This window comes from Talpa occidentalis, unplaced genomic scaffold (assembly GCF_014898055.3).
Source record: "Talpa occidentalis isolate TD23 unplaced genomic scaffold, MPIMG_talOcc4v2.1 talOcc4.8, whole genome shotgun sequence".
NCBI classification, from domain to species: domain Eukaryota; kingdom Metazoa; phylum Chordata; class Mammalia; order Eulipotyphla; family Talpidae; genus Talpa; species Talpa occidentalis.
Genome location: NW_023605194.1, coordinates 18,910,883 through 18,936,066, shown reverse-complemented (window position 1 = coordinate 18,936,066; position 25,184 = coordinate 18,910,883). Strand labels below are relative to the sequence as shown.

Here is a 25,184-nt window from a genome sequence, read left to right as displayed (position 1 = left end):
GGGGAGCAGTGGGCGGCAGGAGAGGTCTGCGCGCCATGTGGGACCCTCCTCAGGTGGCCGGGGAGCAGCCGGGGATCGAACCGGCGCTGCAGAGGCTGAGCGCAGCTTCGTAACCCAGCGCTCAACCGCTGCGCCACCGGGGAGGCCCAATACTGACATTTAAATGAGTATGTGCAGACTGGTTATAAAAAAAGCAACTTGCTTTCCTACACACAATTCAAAATTGCCTGAGAATGGTTCCGTATGTGTGGTTCCATCCCCATGACCTGGAAAATGAGGGAAACTGTGTTTAGGAGGGGGCGTGGGATGAGGGGATTTCCTTCCAAGAGGCAAGGGAAGCTTTTGGACCCCGAAAGTATTCACTGTGGTGACCTCTATCTTACTCAGAATTAGAGAACTTAACACTAAAGAAAGGTGAATTCTACTGACTCTCAATTACATCTCAATAAACCTGACCTTAAGAAAGGATGGAGAAAGGGCTACTTTGTTCCCCAAAGGGGCAAAAGCTATCATATACATGGGGGTTCATCTAAGCCTGAAAACCAGTTTCATTTCGCAGCAATAAAAGAAGATACTAATTAACAGTAATGTCCTTTCCCCCGTGGGAAAGAGTAAAGGTAGCCAGGCTGGCTTTGGGCCAGCCAGGCCGGGAGAAGCGCGCACAGGTGGCAGCGGCCTCGCAGGGGCAGGGTCCGAGAGCCCTGGGTTCCTGCACTTCCAGGCTGCCTAGGCCGGGGCTCTAGCCGGCCACGTGGTCATCCGGCCTTCCTGCCCTGGGCGGGGCCTCGGGCAGGCTCAACCTCGGCTAGCTGGCTACCGGGACCTTAGTCCGGGAGTTCTGAGACCCAGGAGACAGTAAGAATGCGGCCCCTCTTCTCCCGGTCCCAACCCTCACTACCGGCTCTCTAAACAGGCCCCCAGCCCCTCTCCGTGCCTCCCCAGCCCCCCAGAACTCTCGGGGGGGGGGGGGGGGGTGGTTACCGAGGGAGGGAGGGAGCTAACCACCGGCCTTCCCAGCACACCCCTTTTCACACGCCCTTGTTACTAAGTACAAGCTTTTTTGTTACCCTTTAACCCTTCTTAAAGTGGCCGCCCTCCAGGAAACGGAGATCTGGAAACTCGTGCAGGTGAGAGCAGCTGGGCCTGCAATGGTGGGCTGGGGAGCCCTAGGCCTGTGCAAGTCCAGCCTACGCTGACCCAACCTCTTCCTCTCAGCACCCCCAAGGGCAGGGGCAGGGTAGTCTGGGCTTAGAACTTGCAGAAAGCAATAGCAGACCAAGGCCTGAAGGTTGGGGTGTGTGTTGGGACACTCAAGGGGACCTTCACTTTGCAGACACCAGCTCCAACTCATTCCTTTCCCCACCTCTTTTCACCTTTGGTCCTGGGTTAGGACTACTACGGACAGGTGCTGAAGAAATCAGCAGACCTCCAGACCAATGCCTGTGTCACTCCAGCCAGACAGGTTCCCAAGCACATCCGGGAAGCCCTGCAAAATGTACATGAAGAAGTAACCTTGAGGTAGCGTGCCCTGTCTGCCTCCGTGAATACCCCAGACTGCAGCTTTCCCAAAAGATGATGCTGGTCAGTAGGGAATTGGCTGTCTCCCCCAATCCCTCAGGCTTCCTTGTCAATGGTAAAACTACTTTATAGCATACAGAGTCTGTTTCCAATGACCCCCTCCTTGCCAAAACCCCCCTCCTCCCCAGCACTCCCCTTGCACTCACAGAATACATTGACATTCCTTGAACCTGACATTTAAGATTGTCCAGTTTGAGTCTTCCCTACTAACCTTGGCTTCCTTGATGCCCTATACTGCTCTAGCCAGACCTTTCCTTTCCTCACCGCCATCACACTGCTGCCCAGCATGCGCTTAACAATCTGGAATACCTTTCCTTTCCTTTCTACCTTCCAGAGCCTGCCCATCTAACACTTCACTGATGTCATACCCTGAAGCCTTCCCCAAAACTTGGGCACCCCTTCCCTAAACCACTATAACATGTTCTGCCTGTGCCACTCAGTTTGTCAATAAATCATGGAACATGTTTCCTGGGCCCATGTTTTGCCTCCCCAATTAGAGTATACATGTAGGAGACAGAAATCTTTTCTTTCCCTTCAATAGCTGTGATAGCGCTGGACCTGTGTTAGACATTAAGATAGTGCTCAAATGTATTATTTCATGGCTTACTTGTCTTAGTACCGGCACTGTGCCCAGCAATACAATGTTGAACAGCAGATAGGCGTGCCACCTTTCGGGGCCTCCCTGATGGCGCAAGGGGTTAAGATGCAGCACTATGAAGCTATTGGCAGTCACTGCAGCACAGGTTCGATCCTTGGCCGAGGAGATGACCCACATGGTGCAGCTGACCTCTTCTGTCTCGCCCACTGTTCCCCTCAGCAGTGTATTTCAGTAGATTTGCCTGTTCTGCTCCCCACTCTATCTCTGGTGAATTCTCTAACCCCTCACACCTGTGGCTTACACCCCAGTTCTTATATGTATAAGTAAATAAAAATAAACCTTAAAAAATTTGAAAAAAAAAAAAAAAAAAGGAGTCCCACCTTTCATGGAGCTTCCAGCTTAGTGAGGAAGACTAAATGCCTAAATAGAAATTAAATGAATAATATAAGAGGAAAAAGGAGTGAGGAAGAATTTATAAGATTTATTTCTAGAATCTTAATGGGAACAATTTGTATATATATATATACAAATATACAACAAATATACAATATATATACAAATATACAACAATTTGTATATATATATATATATATATACACACACACACATATACACACATCTCTATAATTCTCTCTGTGTGTGTGTCTCTCTCTCTGTCTCTCTCTCTCTCTCGCTCTCTCATTTCCCAGGTATTACGGCTGTGGTATAGTGGTCCCGGAGTGTCTGGAAAACTGCTGGATTTTGGACCTGGGTAGTGGGAGTGGCAGAGATTGCTATGCAGTGAGTCAACTGGTTGGTGAGAAGGGACATGTCACTGGAATAGACATGACAGAAGGTCAGGTGAGAATGATTTGGAAGACAAGGGAAAAAAATCCTCAAAAGCATTCTTTTGGAGATGAAGTTGTTTCCTTCCAATTCCAAGGATAATTTCAGAAGGCTGCTGTTTGTGCCCTGGAGCTGCAAGTTTGACAATTAGGGCTTTTCTAGGAGAATACAGTCAGAAGTTTGATCTGATAAATGAATATCATGGTGACCCAAAGGAGTCTGATCTCTTCCTTTTTGCCATCTATCCTGAAAGATAATTTATTTATTTATTTTAAATAATAAATTTTATTTTTATATTCCCCCATACAACTGCACATGCCCCATTCTGACCCCAATCCCTCCCCTCCCGGCCCCCACCCCCCAAAAAGTGTCTCTGGTTCATAGTTTTTTGTTGATTTTGATTTTCACTTTCTTATAGTTATTCATTTTCCTGATCCCTTATTTAAGTTTTCTAGATTCCTGCTATGAGTGAGACCATCCGGTATTTTTCTTTTTCTTTTTGGCTTATTTCGCTGAGCATGATCCCTTCCAGCGCCATCCATGTTGCTGCAAATTGCATGTGTTTATCTTTTTGGAATGCTGAGTAATATTCCATGGTGTATATGTACCACATCTTCTTGATCCAGTCATCTATTTTGGAGCATTTGGGCTGTTTCCAAAGCTTAGCTATTGTAAATAGTACTGCTATAAACGTAGGGGTGCAGGTGTTCTTTGGAATTGATGTTTGTGTGTCCTTTGGGTAAATACCTAGGAGTGGAATTGCTGGATCATATGGAAGCTCTATGTTTAGTAGGTCCAGAAATCTCCACACAGCTCTCCACAGTGGTTGGACCAGTTTGCACTCCCACCAACAGTGCAGGAGAGTTCCTTTTTCTCCACATCCTCGCCAACATTTGTTGTTGCTAGTTTTTTTAATATGTGCCATTCTCACTGGTGTAAGATGGTATCTCATGGTAGTTTTGATTTGCATTTCCCTGATGACAAGTGATGTTGAACATTTTTTCATATGTCTGTTGGCCATTTGCATTTCCTCTTCAGAGAAGTTTCTTTTTAGCTCTTCTGCCCATTTTTTGACTGGGTTATTTTCTCTGAAAGATAATTTATTGAGTGAAGAGTCTCTTCAAACAAAATCCATGTATCAGGCAGGGAATTAATTCCCTATTGAGTTGTCAGGGGCTGTCATATTTCCAGCTTGCCCAGAGGAATTTGTATACTTGCTTATCCAAAATGATCTGGGGGAAGTATATTCCATTAGTAATAGGAAAAATTTTAAGACTGAAGTAGTATTTTTAAATGCTCATTATCAAATCTGTATTTTTTCTTCTTTTAGTTAGAAGTAGCTAAAAAGTACATTGCATATCACATGGAAAGATATGGCTTCCAGACACCCAATGTGACTTTTGTTCATGGCTACATAGAGAAGTTGAAAGAGGCTGGAATCAAGAATGAGAGTTATGATATTGTTATGTAGGTATATCCTTATATGAATATAATCTGCTTATTGTTGGACACTGAAATGTCACCCCTTTTTTGCTGGATTGATCCTTATTTAGGGTGTTAACATGACTTCATAAAGGAAGGGAGGTGGTCTGAGCTGCTTGTAGCCCACTGATTGCAGAACACTCTTGCCTAAGGAACTTATTTTAAACTTAATCATGAACTGATGAGCTCCAAAAACCAGCAAGCTCACTGCACTGAGTCTGCTCATACAATCTCCACTGATCTGTGATCCTAAGTATTATTTTCATGGCCAATTTATAGGATTCTATGTTTCTCTCTTTCCCCCAAGCTGTGAACTCATATCCGAGTGACAGCTTTCTTAAAGCTGCCTTTGAGGAACTTAGCCTGTTTACATGTGGCATAAGACATGCATCTGTTCCTAGATTTCATTTTGTTGCATGGTGAACATCAGGGCAGAAACAAATAAGAATTATGCCTGGTGTTTTTTTCTGCATACTCAAACTCACTCACAGTTTATTGAGATGTTAAACTCACTCACAGTTTATTGAGATGTTAAATTCACTCACAGTTTATTGAGATGTTAAACACTGTCCACCTTCCTTGTCTTGGGCAAAAGTTGAGTGTGGAGAAGCAAGAAGAGAGGCAGGAAGAATAGTGCCTTGAGAAAATGGTGGGAACTATCTTTAAGAATGAAAGTATTTAAAGATCTCTGAGTAGTGCACAGATTTGCTTGACATTGTCTCTATTCTTTTTAAGATCAAATGGTGTCATTAACCTTGTGCCTGATAAACAAAAAGTGCTACAGGAGGTATATCGAGTGCTAAAGGTAAGGAGGTGAGGGAGACAAGTGATGCGTAAACACCATTGAGGGCAGACCTATCTATCATGTTCTTGCCCTCTTTTTTTTTTATTAATTAATTTATTTATACAAGAACCAGGGTACAGGCCAGATGAGCGGGAGGGTAAGAGGATTCACCACAGACAGAGCGGGAACAGAACAGGCAGAGTGACGAAATACACTGCTGAGGGGAGCAGCAGGCGAGACAGGAGAGGTCTGCTGCGCTATGTGGGACCCTCGCCGGCCAGCTGGGATCGAACCGGTGCTGCAGAGGCTGCGGGCAGCTTCACAGCGCAGCGCTTAACCGCCTGCCCCACCAGGGGAGTTCCTTGTTCTTGCCCTCTTAAGCTGAGCACTCAAACCTCTTTCATGTATCACCAAATTAAAAAGGAGTATCGAGAAACGGGAATGGTAGGGGACCATTCTCTCAGGCTGCAAAAGATAATAAATCTGAGTCATGATTGTCACTGAACATATTAAAATATTTGTCTTGGGCCTTCCTGGTGGTGCAGGGGCTAAGTCTCAGTGCTATCAAGCTATTGCCAGCCACTGCTGGGGCATGAGTTTGATCCCAGGCCAGGGAGCTACCCCACATGGTGCAGCAACCTCTCCTGTCTCCTGCCTGGCCCGCTGCTCCTCTCAGCAGTGTATTTCAGTAGGTCTGGCTATTTTGCTCCGCATTCTGTCTCTGGTGAATCCTTGTACCTCTGAACTATACCCCCGTTCTTGTATGTACAAATAAATAAAATAAATATTTGAAAAAATTAAAATTTTGAAACTCTTTATCACTAATATTCCTGAGATTTTAAGGACAATATTTTTAAAATGTTATGCATAAAGATATAATATTACAAAATTTATATAATTTTTAAGAGGGAGAAGTTTATGAGTACTGTTTATTTTCTTCCATTTGTTACAGAAAAGCCTGGGGCTGCACGTGGTTCAGACTGCCTAAAATTTTTTTAAAGATTTATTTTTATTTATGCATACAAGAACTGGGGTATAGGCCAGAGTATGAGGGTAGGAGGATTCACCAGAGACAGAGTGGGGAGCAGAACAGGCAGATCTACTGTAATACACTGCTGAAGGGAGCAGCTGGCGAGGCAGGAGAGGTCTGCTGCACCATGTGGGTCAGTTCCCTGTCCGGGGATCCAACTTGTGTTGCAGTGGCTGCACATAGTGCTTGATTGTGCTGAGATTTAACCCCTTGCACCACCAGGGAGGCCTCCAGACCAGATAAAATTTTAGGTAAACTGAGTATCTTTATTTAGGAGAGAGACATACACACACACACACACACACACACACAACATAAATATATGTATAACACATATGTAACATAAACATATACATAAAACACAAGTATATCTATTAACAGATTATTTCTTATTCTCCGTATTTGCCATTTACAAAGGCCTGATAGGCTACAAAAAGTACTTGAAACTGTAACATTTTCACCTTTTAAGGCAAGTTTGTGAAAAATAATTTAACACAACCAGATGTCATTATGAGTTTTCTGCTTACAGTATTTTTTATGTAAGAAACAACCAAAAATTGTTTTATAAAAGTCACCTCAGAACCAGAGAAGTAATGAAAGATTTTGAAACCAGTTTACTATTTAAAGGAAATTTTTTCCTTGTCTGAAATTCCAAGTGCTATTCATTATGTTTAGAGCCAGTTTTGCTTAAATGTGTCACATCAACCAGTTCCATCCTCTTAGAAGTTCTGCTTTGTGACCCATTTTATCCACCAGCTTATGTTTCTGGGCTTTCAGAAACTGTTCTTTTTTGTTGTTGTCTTTTTCCATATTTGATAGGTTTGTATTAGGAATTTCAACCAAAGTGATGTTGCTTTTGGATGTTGTAGAATTAATGGGGTGGTAATTTTTTTTATTATCTTTGGCAATATTCAAACAACAATATTCATAGCAATCCCAAGATTAACTTCCACAGTTTATAACTTGGTTAATATGCTCTGCTTTGGGCCTCCCTGGTGGTACAGCAGGTTAAGCACTGCACTATGAAGCAATCCACAGCCTCTGCAGCACAAGTTCGATCTCTGGCCGGCCAGGGAGTAACCCACATGGTGAAGCAGACCTCTCCTGTCTCACCCGTTGCTCCACTCAGCAGTGTATTTCAGTCAGTCTGCCTGTTCTGTTCCCCACTCTGTCTCTGGTGAATCCTCTCACCACCCCGCATCTCTGGCCTGTATTCAGCTCTTGTATGCATAAATAAATAAAATTTTAAAAAATATTAAAAAAAAATGCTCTGCCTTATAGTTGATGATACAGTGTTTTTTTAAAAAAAAAGACATAGATAGGCGTAATTGGAGGTGTTTGGGATGTGTTTCTTTCCAAGAAACCTCTATTGAGAATGCTTTGAGCTCACCATGTTCAGCTATCCTATACTGAAATGAAATTGGATTTAATGCAGTGCAAGGTCACTGGGGACTGTTGGTGGGGGCTCTGCCAGGGCAGGTGTGGTGCTAACATGTTTGGGACAGTCCTGAAAACCTATTTTATTACCTGTTAGTACCTGAAAAAAGAATCTTGGCACTTGGCCATTGGCTGTAACTGTTAATTGTTCACAAAGGTCAGTTCAAGCACTTCTGTTGGTTTTTAAAATTTATTTTGTCTCTGAAATTCTTTCTTTGCTATCTGAGACTAACATAACCTTTGTACTAAAATTCTGCCCTCTCAGCACGGTGGGGAGCTATACTTCAGTGACGTCTATGCTAGCCTTGAATTGCCAGAAGAAATCAGGAAACACAAAGTTTTATGGGGTAGGTATTTATTTGTTTGGTTTTATTGTAAGGCAAATATTGTTCAGAGTCACAGCTCCATTATGCTGATATTCAGGATGAGACTTCATGATGTGGGAATACATGGAATTAGGTTGGAAGACTCAGTTTCCAGCATTCCTTCCTTGCCATTCCAAAGTGGCATGATCTTGGCCAATTTCATTAATTTGGTTGAGTCATTGTTTTCCCAACTGTAAAATGTAGAAAACAATCTGCCTTATAGGGCTGTGATAAGATTAATGTGAAAAATAAATGTGAAAAATACTTCGAAGGCTATAGTATATAGATGAGGGCAACTGTTCCACAGCTGATATCCCTAAATCCCTTATGATCTTATCATTATTATATCTTTTATTCATTTATGGCCATTTAATTTTTATTTATTGTAATTTTAAAAAAAGATTTATTTATTTATACAAGAACTGGATACAGTCAGAAGTACGGGAGGGTGAGAGAATTCACCAGCGCCAGAGCTGGGAACAGAACAGGCAGACTGCAAAATACACTGCTGAGGAGAGCAGCGGGCGCTGCAGGAGAGGTCTGTGTGCCATGTGGGACCCTTGCCAGCAGCCGGGGATCGAACCGGTGCTGCAGAGGCTGCGGGCAGCTTTGCAGCCCAGCACTCAACTGTTGTGCCACCTGAATAGGCCGTATTTATTGTAATTTTAATGGAATCTCTGGGCATGGAGGCTAGAAATGCATATATGTAGTCAGTCTGATTATAAAATAAAACGTTCTTTTTAAAAAAAAAAGATTCATTTATTTATAGAAGAACCGGGGAACAGGCCAGATGCGTGGGAGGGTGAGAGAATTCACCAGAGACAGAGCGGGGAACAGAACAGGCAGAGTAACTAAAATACACTGCTGAGGGGAGCAGCGGGTGAGACAGGAGAGGTCTGCCCTGACATGTGGGACCCTTGCTGTCCAGCCGGGATCGAACCAGTGATGCAGAGGCCACAGACAGCTTCACAGTGCAGCGCTCAACCACCTGCGCCACCAGGGGAGGCCCTAAAATAAAAAGTTCTTTTAAAATAAACTTTATTGGGGCCTCACTGGTGGTGCCAGGGGTTAAGCACCACACTATGAAGCAATCCACAGCCTCTGCCGCACAAGTTTGTTCCCTGGCCAGCCAGGGAGAAACCCACACGGTGCAGCAGACCTCTCCTGACTCACCCGCTGCTCCCCTCAGCAGAGTATTTCAGTCAGTCTGCCCCTGTTCAGCTCCCCACTCTGTCTCTGGTGGGTTCTCTCACCCCCCACATCTCTGGCCTGTACCCCAGCTCTTGTATGCATAAATAAATAAATCTATAAAAGAATAAAATAAAATAAACTTTAGTTTTTCTTATTATACAATACTAGATGGATATTGTTTAAAAGTTAGAAAAAGGAAAAAGGAAAAAATCACTACGAATCATACAACTTAGCAATAACCTCTTTAACATTTTAGTCCCTTCAGTTTTTTTTTTCCCCTCTGTGTATATAATAAAACTGGGAGCACCCTTCTATCTAGAAATTAGTGTTCAATTTTTTAAGCATTTTTCCTAAGACTGAAACTTTTTAAAATATATTATTTTAAAGATCTGTTTATGCATAAAAGAGCTGGGGTATATGCCAGAGATGCGTGGGGGTGAGAGGATTCACCAGAGCCAGAGTGGGGAGCAGAAAGGGTGGATTGACTGAAATACACTGCTGAGGGGAGCAGTGGGTGAGTCAGGAGAGGTTTGCTGTGCCATGTGGGTCGCCAACCTGGCCAGGAATTGAACTTGTGCTGCAGTGGCTGCGGATAGCTTCATAGATTGTCTTTTTTTTTTTTTTTTTAAGTTTTATTTATTAATTATTTATTTTTTTTAAATAAATTTTATTTTTATATTCCCCATACAAGTGCAATCCCCTTATTTTGACCCCAAATCTCCCCTCCCCGATCCCCACCCCTCATATAGTGTCTCTGGTTCATAGTTTTTTGTTGATTTTGATTCTTATAGTTATTCATTTTCCTGGTCCCTTATTAAAGTTTTCTAGATTCCTGCTATGAGTGAGACCATCCGGTATTTTTCTTTTTCTTTCTGGCTTATTTCGCTGAGCATGATCCCTTCCAGCGCCATCCATGTTGCTGCAAATTGCATGTGTTTATCTTTTTGGAATGCTGAGTAATATTCCATGGTGTATATGTACCACATCTTCTTGATCCAGTCATCTATTTTTGGGCATTTGGGTTGTTTCCAAAGCTTAGCTATTGTAAACAGTGCTGCTATAAACATAGGGGTGCAGGTATTCTTTGGAATTGATGTTTCTGTGTCCTTTGGGTAAATACCTAGGAGTGGAATTGCTGGATCATATGGAAGCTCTATGTTTAGTAGGTCCAGAAATCTCCACACAGCTCTCCACAGTGGTTGGACCAGTTTGCACTCCCACCAACAGTGCAGGAGAGTTCCTTTTTCTCCACATCCTCGCCAACATTTGTTGTTGCTAGTTTTTTTAATATGTGCCATTCTCACTGGTGTAAGACGGTATCTCATGGTAGTTTTGATTTGCATTTCCCTGATTACAAGTGATGTTGAACATTTTTTCATATGCCTGTTGGCCATTTGCATTTCCTCTTCAGAGAAGTTTCTTTTTAGCTCTTCTGCCCATTTTTTGACTGGATTATTTTCTTTATTGTTGTTGAGTCTCATCAGCTCTGCGCAGATTTTTGTGATCAGTCCTTTATCATTGGTGTTGTGTGCAAAAATGTTCTCCCAGTTGGTGGGGTTTCTCTTTGTTTTTGTTATTGTCTCTTTTGCTGTGCAGAAGCTCTTTAATTTGATGTAGTCCCAGCTGTTTATCTTTGCCTTCACTCTCACTGCTTTGGGTGATGTGTCTGTAAAGATGTCTTTGATGTGCAAATCCCGTAGTGTTTCGCCTATATTTCCTTCTATGTATTTTATGGTTTCAGGTCTTATGTCTAGTTCTTTAATCCATTTTGAGTTGATTTTTGTGTATGGTGTGAGGTAGTGGTCAAGCTTCATTGTTTTGCATGTAGTGACCCAGTTTTCCCAGCACCATTTATTGAACAAACTTTCTTTGCTCCAATTGGAATAGCATTGAATCTTTATATTGCTTTTGGTAGGATTGCCATTTTTTTTAAGATTTATTTATTTATTTATTTATTTATTTATTTATTTATTTATACAAGCACTGGGTACAGTCAGAAGCGTGGGAGGGTGAGAGAGTTTGCCAGAGTGGGGAACAGAACAGGCAGATTGACGAAATACACTGCTGAGCGGAGCAGCGGATGCGGCAGGAGAGGTCTGTTGCACCATGTGGAACCCTCGCAAGTGGCCGGGGATCGAACCGCTACTGCAGAGGCTGTGGGCAGCTTCGCAGCCCAGCGCTCAACCACTGCGCCACCAGGGGAGGCCCAAGGATGGCCATTTTAATAATGTTTATTCTTCCAATCCATGAGCAGGGGATGTCTTTCCATTTCTTTGTGTCTTCTTCTATTTCTTTTAACAGTGTTTTATAGTTTTCTTTGTATAGGTCCTTTACCTCTTTGGTTAGATTTATTCCTAAGTATTTGATTTTTTTTGTTTCAATAATAAAAGGGATTTTTTTTTTTTATTTCTTCTTCTTCAGATTTATTGTTTGTGTATAGGAAGGCTACTGACTTTTGTGTGTTGATTTTGTATCCTGCCACTTTACTGAACTGATTGATGAGTTGAATTAGTTTTTCTGTGGAGTTTTTGGGGTTCTCTATGTATATTATCATATCATCTGCAAAGAGTGATAGTTTGGCTTCTTCTTTTCCTATTTGGATTCCTTGTATGTCTTTCTCTTGTCTTATTGCTCTGGCTAGGACTTCCAGTATTACATTGAAAAGCAGTGGTGAGAGTGGACATCCTTGTCTTGTTCCAGATCTTAATGGAAATGCTTTCAACTTTTCACCATTGAGAATGATACTGGCTGTTGGCTTGTCATATATGGCCTTTATGATGTTGAGGTATGTTCCTTGTATCTCAAGAATTTCAAGGGCTTTTATCATGAATGGGTGTTGCACTTTGTTGAAAGCTTTCTCAGCATCGATTGATATTATCATATGGTTTTTATATTTCTTTTTGTTGATGTGTTGGATAACGTTGATTGATTTTCAGATGTTGAACCATCCTTGTGTCCCTGGCATGAATCCTACTTGGTCATGGTGAATTCTCTTATGGATACATTGTTGGATTCTGATAGCTAAAATTTTATTGAGGATTTTTACATCAGTGTTCATTAGGGAGATTGGCCTGTAGTTTTCCTTTTTTGTGTTGTCCTTGTTCGGTTTTGGTATTAGTGTAATGTTGGCTTCACAGAGCATGTTTGGTATTGTCCCTTCCTTCTCAATTTTTTGGAAGAGTTTGTGAAGGATAGGCACTAATTCATCTCTGAATGTTTGGTAGAATTCATTTGTAAATCCATCAGGTCCTGGGCTTTTGTTTTTGGGGAGGTTTTTGATTACCATTTCAATTTCACTGCTTGTAATTGGTCTGTTTAGGTGTTCTCTTTCTTCTTTATCTAGCTTTGGGTGATTGTAGAGTTGTAGGAATTTGTCCATCTCCTCTAGATTGTTGAACTTGTTTCCATATAACTGTTCATAGTAGTTACTGATTATTCTTTTGATTTCTGCTGTGTCCGTTGTGATTTCTCCTCTTTCATTTATGATCCTGTTTATTTGTGCTTTCTCCCTTTTTTCCTTTGTGAGCCTGGCTAGGGGTTTGTCTATTTTATTGATTTTTTTCGAAGAACCAGCTCTTGGTTTCATTGATCTTTTGAATTGTTTTTTTAGTTTCAATTTCATTTATTTCTGCTTTGGTTTTTTATTATTTCTTTTCTTCTACTGGTTTTGGGTTTTTTTTTGTTGTTCTTTTTCTAGATCTTTGAGCTTCGAGATTAGCTTGTTTCATTGAGTTCTTTCTTGTTTCTTGATGTGAGCCTCTATTGCTATATATTTTCCTCTTATTACTGCTTTTGCTGCATCCCATACATTTAGGAAATTGGTGTCCTCATTGTCATTCAATTCAAAGAATTTTCTAATTTCTTCTTTGATCTCCTCATTAGTCCAGTGGTCTTCCAGTAGTGTGGATTTCAATCTCCATGAGGTAGGAGAGTTCCTTGCCTTCTTTTTATGGTTTTTTTCTAGTTTGATGCCTTCATGGTCAGAAAAGATGGTTGGTATGATTTCAATCTTGATGTATCTGTTGATGTTTGTCTTGTGTCCCAGTATGTGATTGATCCTGGAGAATGATCTGTGTGCGCTTGAGAAAAATGTGTACTCTGTTTTTTTTGGGTTTAGTGTTCTATAGATGTCTGTTAAGCCCAAGCACTCTAGGTCCTTATTTAGAGCTTTAGTGTCTTTACTTATTTTTTGTCTCGTTGATCTATCCATTGTTGATAGTGGTGTGTTGAAGTCTCCCACTACGTATGTGTTTTCTCTGATGTCTGTTTTCAGAGATGACAATAGTTGTCTGATATATTTTAGTGCTCCTTCGTTTGGTGAATATATGTTAATGAGTATGATTTTTTCTTGAAGTATTGTCCCCTTGTTCATAATGTAGTGACCGTTGGGGTCTCTTTTTATCTTTTTGAGTTTGAAATCTGTTTTACCTGATATAAGTATAGCTGTTCCTGCTTTCTTTTTTGGTCCATTTGCTTGTAGGATTGTTTTCCATCCTTTAACTTTGAGTCTATTTTTATCTTTTGTAGCTAAATGTGTTTCTTGGAGACAGCAAAAGGTTGGGTTTTGTTTCTTAATCCAGCCTGCGACTCTGTGTCTTTTTATTGAAGAGTTTAGTCCCTTTACATTTAGAGTTAATATTGATATGTTAGCATCTGTATTTGCCTTTGTGTTTGTCTTTCCTTTGATTTTATTTTTCTTTTAATAACTTTTTTTTTGGCCTTCTTTTGTTGTTATTCGTCCCTCTGAGTTTCTGGCTTTAGGACTCCTTGTAGTATTTTTTGGAGTGGGGGTTTAGTCATAATGAAATTCCAGAGTTTCTGTGTGTCTGGGAAGGTCCTTATTCTTTCTTCATAGAGGAAGGAGAGCTTTGTGGGATAGAGTATTCTTGGTTGGCATCTGTTTTCTTGGAGTCTGTTAACTATGTCCCTCCACTCTCTCCTTGCCCGTAGTGTTTCTTCGGAGAAGTCTGATGTCAGCCTGATTGGTTTTCCTTTGAATGTTATCTGTTTCTTCCCTCTTGTCAGCTTCATTATTTTTTCCTTGTCCTGGATTCTTGGGAGCTTTACTATTATGTGTCTTGCTGTATTTTTCCTTTCGTCGTGGAAGTTTGGTGTTCTTCTTGCTTCTTGTATGTCAATTTTCAGCTCCTTCTTCACATTTGGGAAGTTCTCTTCAATTATCTCCTTGAATATTTTCTCTGTTCCTACATCTCTCTCCTCTCCTTCTGGTATTCCTGTAACTCTTATATTTCCTTTCCTCATGGAGTCAGATAGTTCCCGAAGTCTTTCTTCGGTCTTTTTCCTTCTTACTTCTCTTTCCTTTTCTGTTTTGGTTCTTTTTATTTCTGTGTCTTCAAGAGTGCTTATTCGTTCTTCCATTTCATCTATTCTGCTTTCATTGCTTTTCCCAGAGTTCTTTAGTGCCTCCATTAATTCTTTGATTTCCTGCATTTCTTTTACTTCCCTCTTTAGGGACTCAATTTCATTCTTCTGATCGTTGATTATTTTTCCCTTATCATTGTTTTCCTTTATGACTTCTGTTATTTTTTTTTAATCATGGCAATTTTAAATTCTCTTTCTGGAAGGCTGAGAGGTTCTTCCAAGTTACTGTCGTTGCAATCTGGGGGGTGGTTTTCTTTTTGTGGTGTGCTTTTTTCCTGAGGAGTTGCTAGGTTGCATGTGGTTCTTCTACTCCCTACTGTCTGTTTTCTAATTTGCCGTATGCATTGGGACACTGTGTTGCTGGGACTGGCCGGCATCTTGGGTAAACTTCTCTGCTCCCTTCTGGCTCCTCTGGGAGCCATCTGTTGGTTTCAAGCAGTCTTTACTGAAGAAAGGTCCCTGTTCTAAAATGGCGATGCGGGGACACACTCCCCTGCGTGCCTGATCTGCCCCGGTGGTGGGTTCCCGCTCCCTCTCTGGGCTTGGACTGCAGGCCAGATGGGGCCTGGCATGGGCGAACTTCCCAGCTCACCTCTGGCTCCTCCAGGAGCCTTCTTCTGGTTTCAGGAAGTCTTTACTGAAGAAATGTCCCTGTTCTAAAATGGCGATGCGGGATGCACTCCCTGTGTGCCCGGGCTGCCCTGGCGGTGGCTTCCTGCTCCCGCTCTGAGCTCGGACTGCAGGCCAGATGGGGCCTGGCGTGGGCAAACTTCCCAGCTCACCTCTGGCTCCTCCGGGAGCCTTCTGCTGGTTTCAGGCAGTCTTTACTTAAGAAATGTCCCTGTTCTAAAATGGCGATGTGGGACGCACTCCCTGTGTGCCTGGTCTGCCCTGGCAGTGGGTTCCCACTCCCCCTCTGGGCTGGGACTGCAGGCCAGAAGGGGTCTGGCATGGGCGAACTTCCCAGCTCACCTCTGGCTCCTCCAGGAGCCTTCTTCTGGTTTCAGGCAGTCTTTACTGAAGAAATGTCCCTGTTCTAAAATGGCAATGCGGGACGCACTCCCTGCACGCCTGGTCTCGGGCACACTCTTCTGCATGCCTGGTCTACCCCAACCGTGGGTGCCCACTCCCCCTCTGGTCTTGAACTGCTGGTCAGAAGGGGCCTGGCGTGGGCGAACTTCCCAGCTCACCACTGGCTCCTCTGGGAGCCTTCTGCTGGTTTCAAGCAGTCTTTTCTGAAGAAAGGTCCCTGTTCTATGGGGTGTTGGTGATTTTTTTTTTCTGGTCACTAGGTGGCACCAGAGATCTCTCCTAGTGTCCTTGGGGAGCTGTTTTTTTTTCACCCCATGGGAGGGGGAACAGAGTGGGAGTGGTGGGGAAAGCCTCAATGGCTTTGGGGTGCTGTGTCTGCCTTGTGCTCCACCATCGTGGGGAACCCACGCCCCGAATTTCGTGCCCTAAGTCTCAGTTCCAAAGCCCTCAGGTCCAGGACGTGGGCTGTAGCCCAGTTTAGTGTCCGCAGAAATGGCGCCATTTGCACCCCGCTCCCGTGCCCGGGCGCCTGGTTTCTGATTACTCAGTGAGGGACATTCACCTCAGTGAGGGCCCCCACGCGTCTCCCCGCAAGCCTAGGTCACAGGCGTGGGGACCTGGGCAGCCGCGATCTGTGTTTGCTTTTCAAGCGCGCCGCTTTCCCGTGCAAGCTTATCGGCCAGCCCGGGGCTGTGTGCAGGTCTCCGGGAGTCTTTGTTTTTCTCTAATGGCGCCTGGAGCTGTTTGCTCACCTCCGCGGCGAATCCTGCAGTGATCTCCACAGCTCCAGTTCATGGGTCGTGGTGGCTGAAATAGTTCCTTTCCACTCACAGTCCTGCTTGATGCGTAGTTTGTTCTTGTTGGTTGTTTTAGTTTTTTTTTTGTTTTTTTCCTCCTTTCTGTTGGTCAGAGAGTGCCGACTTTGTGGGTGGGGGAGGGTAGGAGGGTTCTGAGCTTTCCTCCCTTCTAGTCCTCTTTTATGGCAACTTTCTTCTTTGGGTAGTTTGCTAGAGTCGTCCGTTTATCTTCCGTGTCCCAGTCCTGACTGGGACCTGCCGCTTTTCCTCCCTATTAACTTTTTTTAATGGGAAATCTTATTCGCAGAGTTTCCTTGCCGCCATGTTGATCCACCCCCCCAAAAAAACCATAGATTGTGTCTTAATCTCTTGCACCACCAGGGAGGACCAGCATGCCCTGTTTTAACGGACTTTCTAGAACTTGGAAGGGGGGCATGCAGGTCCTTCTTCTATTTCTAGGATCTTTTTTAAACTATCCTAATCAATTCTATAGAGGATTAACACCATTACACCTAGTTGTACTCACCAGTCTGTGTTTTCTTCTTTTAGGCGAGTGCCTCGGAGGTGCTTTGTACTGGAAGGATCTTGCCGCCCTTGCCCAAAAAATTGGTTTCTGCTCTCCACGTTTGGTCACTGCCCATCTCATTACAATTCAAAACAAGGAACTAGAGAGTATGACTGGTAAGAAACAACAGCAGGGGCTATTATAACTGCACCCCGAATGGTTAACATTTGATTAGCGAGTATCTACTCAGTGACTCTCTTCAAGAGAGACCTTGTGTCATCTAGAAATCTCTAGCTTGTCTCCTGTTCAAGACAAACTGCTCACAGTTGGAATTTAATAAAGTACTTTACAGACATTCTTTCAATAGAGTGAAGTGCTCCAAAAGACATTTGTTGGCATGCAAAGATGAAAATCATCTTTTAAATATGTACCCTCTTCATCTGCTGAGTAGACCAGTGGCTATTGGAGTGGTAGAGATGAACTGTGAACTAATTGTCTTTTTAGGTGACTGTCGTTTTGTTTCTGCAACATTTCGTCTCTTCAAACTCCCTAAGACAGGACCAGCCAAAAGATGCCAAGTTATTTACAATGGAGGACTCACAGGACATGAGAAAGAACTAATATTTGATGCAAATTTCACATTTAAGGTAAATAAAACATTCCATGACTTCTGGCATTCTTTTTCTTTTTTTTTTTTTAGATATTAGATTTTTTAAAAAGATTTATTTTTTATTTATTCAATAGCTGGGGTACAGGCCAGAGGCGCGGGAGGGTAAGAGTATTCACCAGAGAAAGAGTGGGGAGCAGGACGGGCAGACAGACCGAAAGCACTGCTGAGGGGAGCAGCGGGCGCCACAGGAAAGGTCTGCCACTGCATGTAGGAATCTCCCTGGCTGGCCAGGAATCGTACCCGTGCTGCAGAGGCTGCAGACAGCTTCACAGCACTGCACTCAACCCGCTATGCCACTGGGGAGGCCTTGACTTCTGGCATTCTTACTACTCTTACCCTTGTTCTAGGTATCTTTTCTTAACCTTGCGTTGCTTCTCACTTCCCTGATGCATGTGGGCATGTGTGTATGTGTGTTTTACTGACTTTTTGAAAGTAAGTTGCAGGCATTATGATATTTTACCTTAACTATTTTAGCATGTATAGCTTAGGAATCAAATGTTTTCCTATATAACCATAATAATGGTATTTCAGTTGTTTAATTGTGTCATGGAATCAAGGGATTGTTTGTATTTAGTGATGACACTCACTGATATTTCTACTACTTTTTTGTAGAGTAGGCTTTGTTTTCTCAAAATGGAAAAATAGACTTTGAGAATAAAAATCTTGGTTTGAATCCTGTTTTTGTTATTTATTACTTGGGTAAACTTAAATCACTAAAGTTATTTTATATCCAGTTTGTTCCAATGTAAAAACAGGGATCATAACATATCCTCTGCAGAATTTCTAGAATGATTAGCAGTATTATTAGCAAAACATTGGTATATACTGGGAACATAGTAAATAGAAGATGGAAGAACTTATTGTTTCTATTCTGATTTTTTGGTTCAAATTGCATCTTCAAATCTCCTAAATGGCCCCTGATACCGTTGAACCATTGATGCTTCTTCACTGATGTATTGTTCCTTGACTCACAGCATCAGGGTGAGAAGGGCCTTTGAAACCATCCATTTGGTTAAAAAAAAACTTTCAATAACAGAATTTTTGAAGCAAAATTGTATTTAAAACACCAATATTTAGTATGTAATGCATTGCTTTATATAATACCAATATATAAAAGGATAAGAGCAGAGTTTTATCCAATGAGAGCAGGCTGGTGAGCCCAGTCTCCTGTGCTTACCCCTTATTCCCAAGGTGTGGGCCCAATACATACCTTGGGACATATCAAAAACCACTCATTTAAAGTCCCCATTTCAGTGACGAATAAGGTGTAACTCAGAAAGCAGTGATTTTACATCTGTTTGGAGAAGGGACTAGACGCTAGAATAAGGAGTGTCTTTTGCCACTTAAAAAAAAAGTGATTATGACCCTGGATTGTTTCATCTGGAAATGAGCATGAAACTAGCATGTGCTTTTTCCTGCTATCTTTCAGGAAGGTGAAATTGTTGAAGTGGATGAAGAAACAGCAGCTATCTTGAAAAATTCACGATTTGCCCAAGATTTTTTGATCAGACCAATTGGAGAGAAGTTGCCAACATCTGGAAGTTGTTCTACTTTAGAATCAAAGGTTTGTTTGACTTTCCATTCCCTGTCTTCAAACAGAGGTCCGCTTACAAAATTGTTATGCTTGCCACAGACTACTAAAGCAGGAAAAAACTGTTATTCATTTTCTTGGCTACCATACTTTATTTCTAACATATTTGTACCTATGAAGTGAGTTGATTTAACTTGATAGCTTCTTCTTCTCAATCCTGACAGTAAGTCAGAGATTCCTAATCTAGTGCATCCAAAAACAGACTTCAGAACATCCATGATCCCCTTGAAATGAGAGCGTGTGTGTGTGTTTGTGTGAGTATATATTTTCTTGGGAAAGAGTCTATTACTTTCATCAGGTTCTCAGAGCAGTTCAGATACAAAAAAAGGTTAAGAACTACCATGGAAAAAATTATTCAGATTCTGCATAGATATTTTAAAGATTGTCTTCCAGAAAGATTGTACCACTCCACATGCCTACCTACCGTGTATGAGAGTATCTTTTCCTTGTACTCTTATTAACATTTGATATAATTTTCTAAATTTTTGCTTGTCTGATAGGCAGAAAAATAATTTGCTGTTTAATTTTGAATACATTGAACTTTTTGGTATATTTATTGACCATTTATATCCATTGTTCTGAACCTCTTTGTATGATTCCTTTCACCATTTTCTATTAGAGGGGTATTTGGCTGTTTTTAAATTGTTCTGTATAAGATTGTCTACTATATGTTGTAAGTACTTTTCTCAGCATGTCATTTATCTTTTTATTTGTGCTCTTTTCCCCTTAAGTAGATATTTTCAGTTTTTATGTAGTCATTTCCGTTATGGTTTCTGCCTTTAATATTATGATTAGAAAGACCTGCTTTTTGTGAATATCATAAATTTACTTAAATTTCCTTTTAGTACTTTAAAATTTTGAGGTAAAACTCATGTGACACAAAATTCATTATTTTTACCTTTTTAAAGTGTACAATTTAGTGGCTTTGGGTACTTTTACAAAGTTGTGCAACCATCACCACTATCAGTTCAAGGAAACTTTATTTACCCAAAAAGAAATCCAGTACCCATTAAGCAGTCATGCCACAATTTCCCCTTACCCCAAGTCCTAGCGACAGTTAATCTGCTTTCTGCCTCTGGATTTGTCAATTCGGGGCATTTCATGTAAGAGGAATAATTACTTGGCCCTGTGTGTCTAGCTTCTTTCTTCTTAACATGTTTTCAGGGTTTTTCCATGTGTCAGTACTTTATTTCTTTTTGTAGCCAAATAATATTCCATTGTATGGATATACCACCTTTTGTTTACCCACCCATCAGTTGATGGTCATTTGGGTGGTTTCCTCTTTTTGGTCATTATGAATAGGATTGCTGTGACATACATTTACATGTGCTTTGTGTACCATTTGTGTACTTGTTTTTACTTGTGTGCCATTTGTGTACTTGTTTTTACTTCTTTGGGGCCCATACCTTGGAGAGGAATTGTTGAGTCATATAGTAATTCTACCTTTAACCTTTTGAGGAATCACCAAAGTGTTTCCACTGCAGCTGTACCATTCACATAGCTGCCAGCAATGTACAAGGATTCTAATTTCTTTATATCTTTGCCACACTTGTTAGTTTCTGCTTTGTTTTGATTGTAGCTATCCTAGTTCTGTGTGAATTGGTATGTCATCATGATTTTGATTTTGATTTCCCTAATAACTAATGTAAAATTGAGCTTCTTTTCATGCACTTATTGACCATTAGAATATTTTCTTTAGAGAAATGTTTATTCAAGTCCTTTTGATTTTTTGATTGGTTTATCCTTTTGTTATACAGTTGTAAGTGTTCCTTATGTGTTCTGGATACTAAACCCTTACCAGATATATGATTTGCAAACATTTCATCCATTCTAGGCTTTGTCTTTTTGCTCTTTCGATAGTGTCCTTTCATGCACAAAAGTTTTTAACTGATGAAAAAAGTTTTTAACTTCATTTGATCTTAGTCAAAAGGTCAAGAAGCCATGATGATGAAATCCAACTTACCTAATTTTTCTTTGATTGCTTGTACTTTTGGGGCCAGAACTAAGAATTGATTGCTTAATCCAAGGTTATAAAATTCTTCTAGTAATTTCATGGCTTTGTTGTTGTACAAGAGCTGGGGTACAAGCCAGAGATGTGGCTGGGTTGGGGGGCGGGTGGTGAGAGGATTCACCAGAGACAGAGTGGGGAACAGAACGGGAAGACTGACTGAAATACACTGGTGAGGGGAGCGGCGGGCAAGTCAGGAGAGGTCTGCTGTGCCATGGGTTTCTCTCTGGCCGGCCAGGGATCGAACTCGTACTGCAGAGGCTGCAGATTGCTTCATAGTGCGGTGCTTAACCCCTTGCGCCCCCTACTGCATAAGTCAAGCCCAAGCTAAGTACAGGAACCTCCTTTAGAGCAAATTCTTCAGCACTTTACTATCATTACTCTTCTGTTTTTCTGAAAAGGCGATTTTTTGGAAAGTAGAAATTTGACTTCTGACTTTTAAGCCCATTAAACATTTCATATATGTGTTGTTGGTATTTTGAAACCTTGAGAGTTCATTGATAAAATCTTGCTGGTCAGAATCAGTGTTTATTTTGGAATTTTTCATTACTGCAATTCTGTAACTGGTTTCCTGAGTACTGGCTCCAGCGTTCTCAGAAGAGAACAGCCACAAGGACAGAAATCTCTCCTCTGGCCATAGTGTCTCTGGCTATAAAAATAAATATGTTCACTGCTGCAGAAGGCCATTTCTTCCAGCATAGCTCCCCTGTTCTTCCTGCGAGCATTGGGGGTCAAGTGCAGGCAGGTTCTTGAAGTCAGATATATGAATGTTAACATTCTGCTGGTTTATCCCAGCAGTCTCCTGTCTTCTCTGCCATATTTCTTTCTGTCTACAGATACGCCAAATCTTTAGATAGGTTCCAAGTTTTTGAAATGGGAGTAATTGACACTGAAGGAAGAGTAAAGAATGAAACAGCTGTGTGTCCTAGAAATATAACCTTGTGCTTTTGGAGGACTTTCTTATCTTTTTCATGGTAGACCTTTTATGATAAACCCTAGAGTAAAGTGCAGGCAGGTGGCGTGCAAGGAATTGCTCTTACGTCTTCCCATCCACTGTTGCAACAGAGGAAGAAAAACTGTAACTTTTACTGAGGATTGACTTAGTAATCACTGTTGTTGAATTTCTTTTTTTTTTAATTTATTTATTTATACAAGAACCGGGGTACAGGCCAGATGCGTGGGAGGGTGAGCAGATTCACCAGAGACAGAGCGGGGAACAGAACAGGCAGACTGATGAAATACACTGCTGAGGGGAGCAGCGAGAGGGACAGGAGAGGTCTGCCGCACCATGTGGAACCCTCGCCGGCCAGCCGGGATCGAACTGGCGCTGCAGAGGCTGTGGACAGCTTCACAGCGCGGTGCTTAAACGCCTGCGCCACCAGGGGAGGCCCTGTTGTTGAATTTCTGAGAGTTGCCTTTTTCTTTTTTCTCCTCCTCCTCCCTCTCTAATCCTGAACAACAAAATGTGTTTTGATATTAAAGATACATGATTAGAATTGCAGCATCTGAAATGGTGCAGATGAGATTTGTGCTGTGTCCAATTAATAGTAGTGGGACTGATAACATGCACAATAGTAATGCAGAGGATCTAATCTTTATCGTACAAGGCATCCCACCGTGTGGTCCTTACAATAACCCTGATTATCCTCACTTTACAGATGAAAAAACTAAGGCTCAGAAAGATAAATTTACCAATCCAGGTCACACAGCTAGAAAGTGGTGAATTTGAACTCAGATCTGATTCTAGAGGTGACATTATTAACCAGTAGGCTGTGCCACTCTATACTTTTCACAGACTCATAGGACACTGGTGCTGGAAAGGATGGTATGTTCACCTTTTATTCAAGTTTTGAGATGTTAGGGCTGGCAGCATGCATTTGGAAGTGGTATTGATGTCAGGACATGAAATGGGAAGAACAAGTTTCCTGGGTGAAAAAGAGGAGAGACTAACTCTTTTGACCCGGCCTTCCAATGTACACAGAGGAGGAAATGCAATGGCTATGAATGCCTGGTGGTAGAGCCCAGCATAACTAGCCTTCTTCCAGACTTGGACATGCCCTCCTGGATGCTTGCCTGTTAGGGAGTCTACATGACCTCTGCATTTTGGAATGGTGGAGAGTGTGAGCCAGTAAGATCAAGGCCACGAGTAAAGGAAGTGGCCATTAAGTCTGTAATTTCATGAACGGCAGAGTCAGTGCCTGTCTCCTACACCCTTCTAGTTGCAGTGGCCAACAGAAAATAGTAAAACTATAAATTTATGCTCAATAAATTCATTATCAACTATGTAAGGTAGCTTGTTCATGCTCTCAATGTCCTACCTTTGTGCCTAGTTTCTATCTGGCCCCATTGGCACTGCTGTTGGAGACATTTCACTTGCAGGTGAAAGAACAAAAATTAAAGACTGCATCTTGTCTTTTGAAAATTCTACTTACACTGCCCTACAGTCTTTCTGGCCATTGTTGACAGTCTCATCATCTGAACATCAGCAGTTGCTATTGGTGTCTCTAATGCCTAGGATTTACCGTCTTGTCTTGCTCACATATTTCTGGAGACTGGAGTCAGAGAGAGAAAGCAGTCTAAGCATTTCAGGGTCTCAATTCCAAAAGGGTAAAAGGCATATGCAAATGGGAATCCCATAAGAGAAAACAAAGTGAAATCAATTCTCTTGGCCCAAGAAGCACCACCTTTTAAAAGTTTTAAATGAAGTTTATTTTGAAAGTAGTAATTGATTTAAAATTTCAGGAAAATGTGCCCAGCTTTATGTAACTGAACGACTGCTACTATTCCCCGGAGCTTACAGAATTTTAAAATTGTATCTCACTTCTAGGTAAATCAATGTAAAGCAAGCTGATATATGTGTTCAGGTACATCAAAAGCTTTAACTTGTGCTCCCATTTGTTTTGCTTTTTGACAGGATATAATCATGGATCCATTCAAGCTTGCAGAGGAATCTGACAACATGAAGTCCAGATGTCCCCCTGATGTTGCTAGCAGCAGCTGTGGCACAAAGAAGTGCTGTTAAAACTGCAGCAGATCAATAGATAGCAGGCGGGAGACTAAGGAATGTGTTGCACATGTCTCTTAACCTGCTTTTCACCTAGTACAGACCATACGAAAGAATAAAAGGCAGAAAGCCATGGTGTTCTAGGTCACTGATAAAAATCAGTGATTTATATTTAGAAGGTATTAATGAAGATTCATGCAAATCACTTAAAGACCTCTTGAGCAATTTTTCTGTTTCTTGCTTACGTCAAAGTTCTGCCGCCACCTAGTGGTCAGACATGGAAATGAGAAGCAGTGTTACTGCTTTGGCTGACAGTGGCCTTCGAAGCTGCTGGCGACCTCTGTGGCGCCGGTTCGATCCCTGGCTGCTCCCCAGCCACCGGAGGAGGGTCCCACATGGCGCGCAGACCTCTCCTGTCGCCCGCTGCTCCCCTCAGCAGTGTACTTCGGTCCTTCTGCCTGCTCTGCTCCCCGCTCTGGCTCTGGTGAATTCTTTCACCCTCCCACGCTTCTGACTATACCCAGTGCATGTATAAACAAAACAAACAAACAAACAAATAAATAAATAAAACATGCCTCTATAAAAAAAAAAAAAAAGAAAGGCTTGTAGAGAGTTTCAAGAAAAATTCTGACCTGGCAGCACCTTTTGGACTTTTACTACGTATTCTCATTAAATCAGGCTCCTACTAAAATCATGCTAATCATGCCAAGAGATTGCCAAATCATAGTGGGTATGAGTGTTCTTGAAGTAACTGGTCTTTTAAACCAACTTTTAAAATTGTAATTAAATGAAAACAAATGATAATAATTTTTTTATCTCAGTTTACCCTAATGTATGCCAGCATATTCACTGTGTAGTAAATTCTAACTGTATCAATAAAAGTGATAATTTTAAGATGACTTAGA

General features: G+C 41.7%; 1 protein-coding gene across 1 annotated transcript; it reads left to right on the top strand.

Annotated features, from left to right (window-relative positions):
• The first annotated feature begins 723 nt into the window (after positions 1 to 723).
• On the top strand, positions 724 to 24,737 carry AS3MT (arsenite methyltransferase). Its single transcript, XM_037495854.2, has 11 exons — positions 724 to 855; positions 1,087 to 1,127; positions 1,391 to 1,518; positions 2,866 to 3,016; positions 4,332 to 4,468; positions 5,219 to 5,288; positions 8,000 to 8,081; positions 17,051 to 17,182; positions 17,511 to 17,653; positions 19,106 to 19,240; positions 24,190 to 24,737. Coding segments are annotated over exons 1-11 (1,128 nt in total). The 5' UTR covers positions 724 to 854; the 3' UTR covers positions 24,298 to 24,737.
• The last annotated feature ends 447 nt before the right edge of the window (positions 24,738 to 25,184 follow it).

What these genes read in the sequence shown, in the direction of transcription:
- AS3MT (XM_037495854.2), top strand. An exon ending in GAGAGTTATGATATTGTTAT is followed by an intron (nt 4,469 to 5,218) that starts GTAGGTATATCC and finishes ATTCTTTTTAAG; the next exon opens with ATCAAATGGTGTCATTAACC. An exon ending in AGGTATATCGAGTGCTAAAG is followed by an intron (nt 5,289 to 7,999) that starts GTAAGGAGGTGA and finishes CTGCCCTCTCAG; the next exon opens with CACGGTGGGGAGCTATACTT.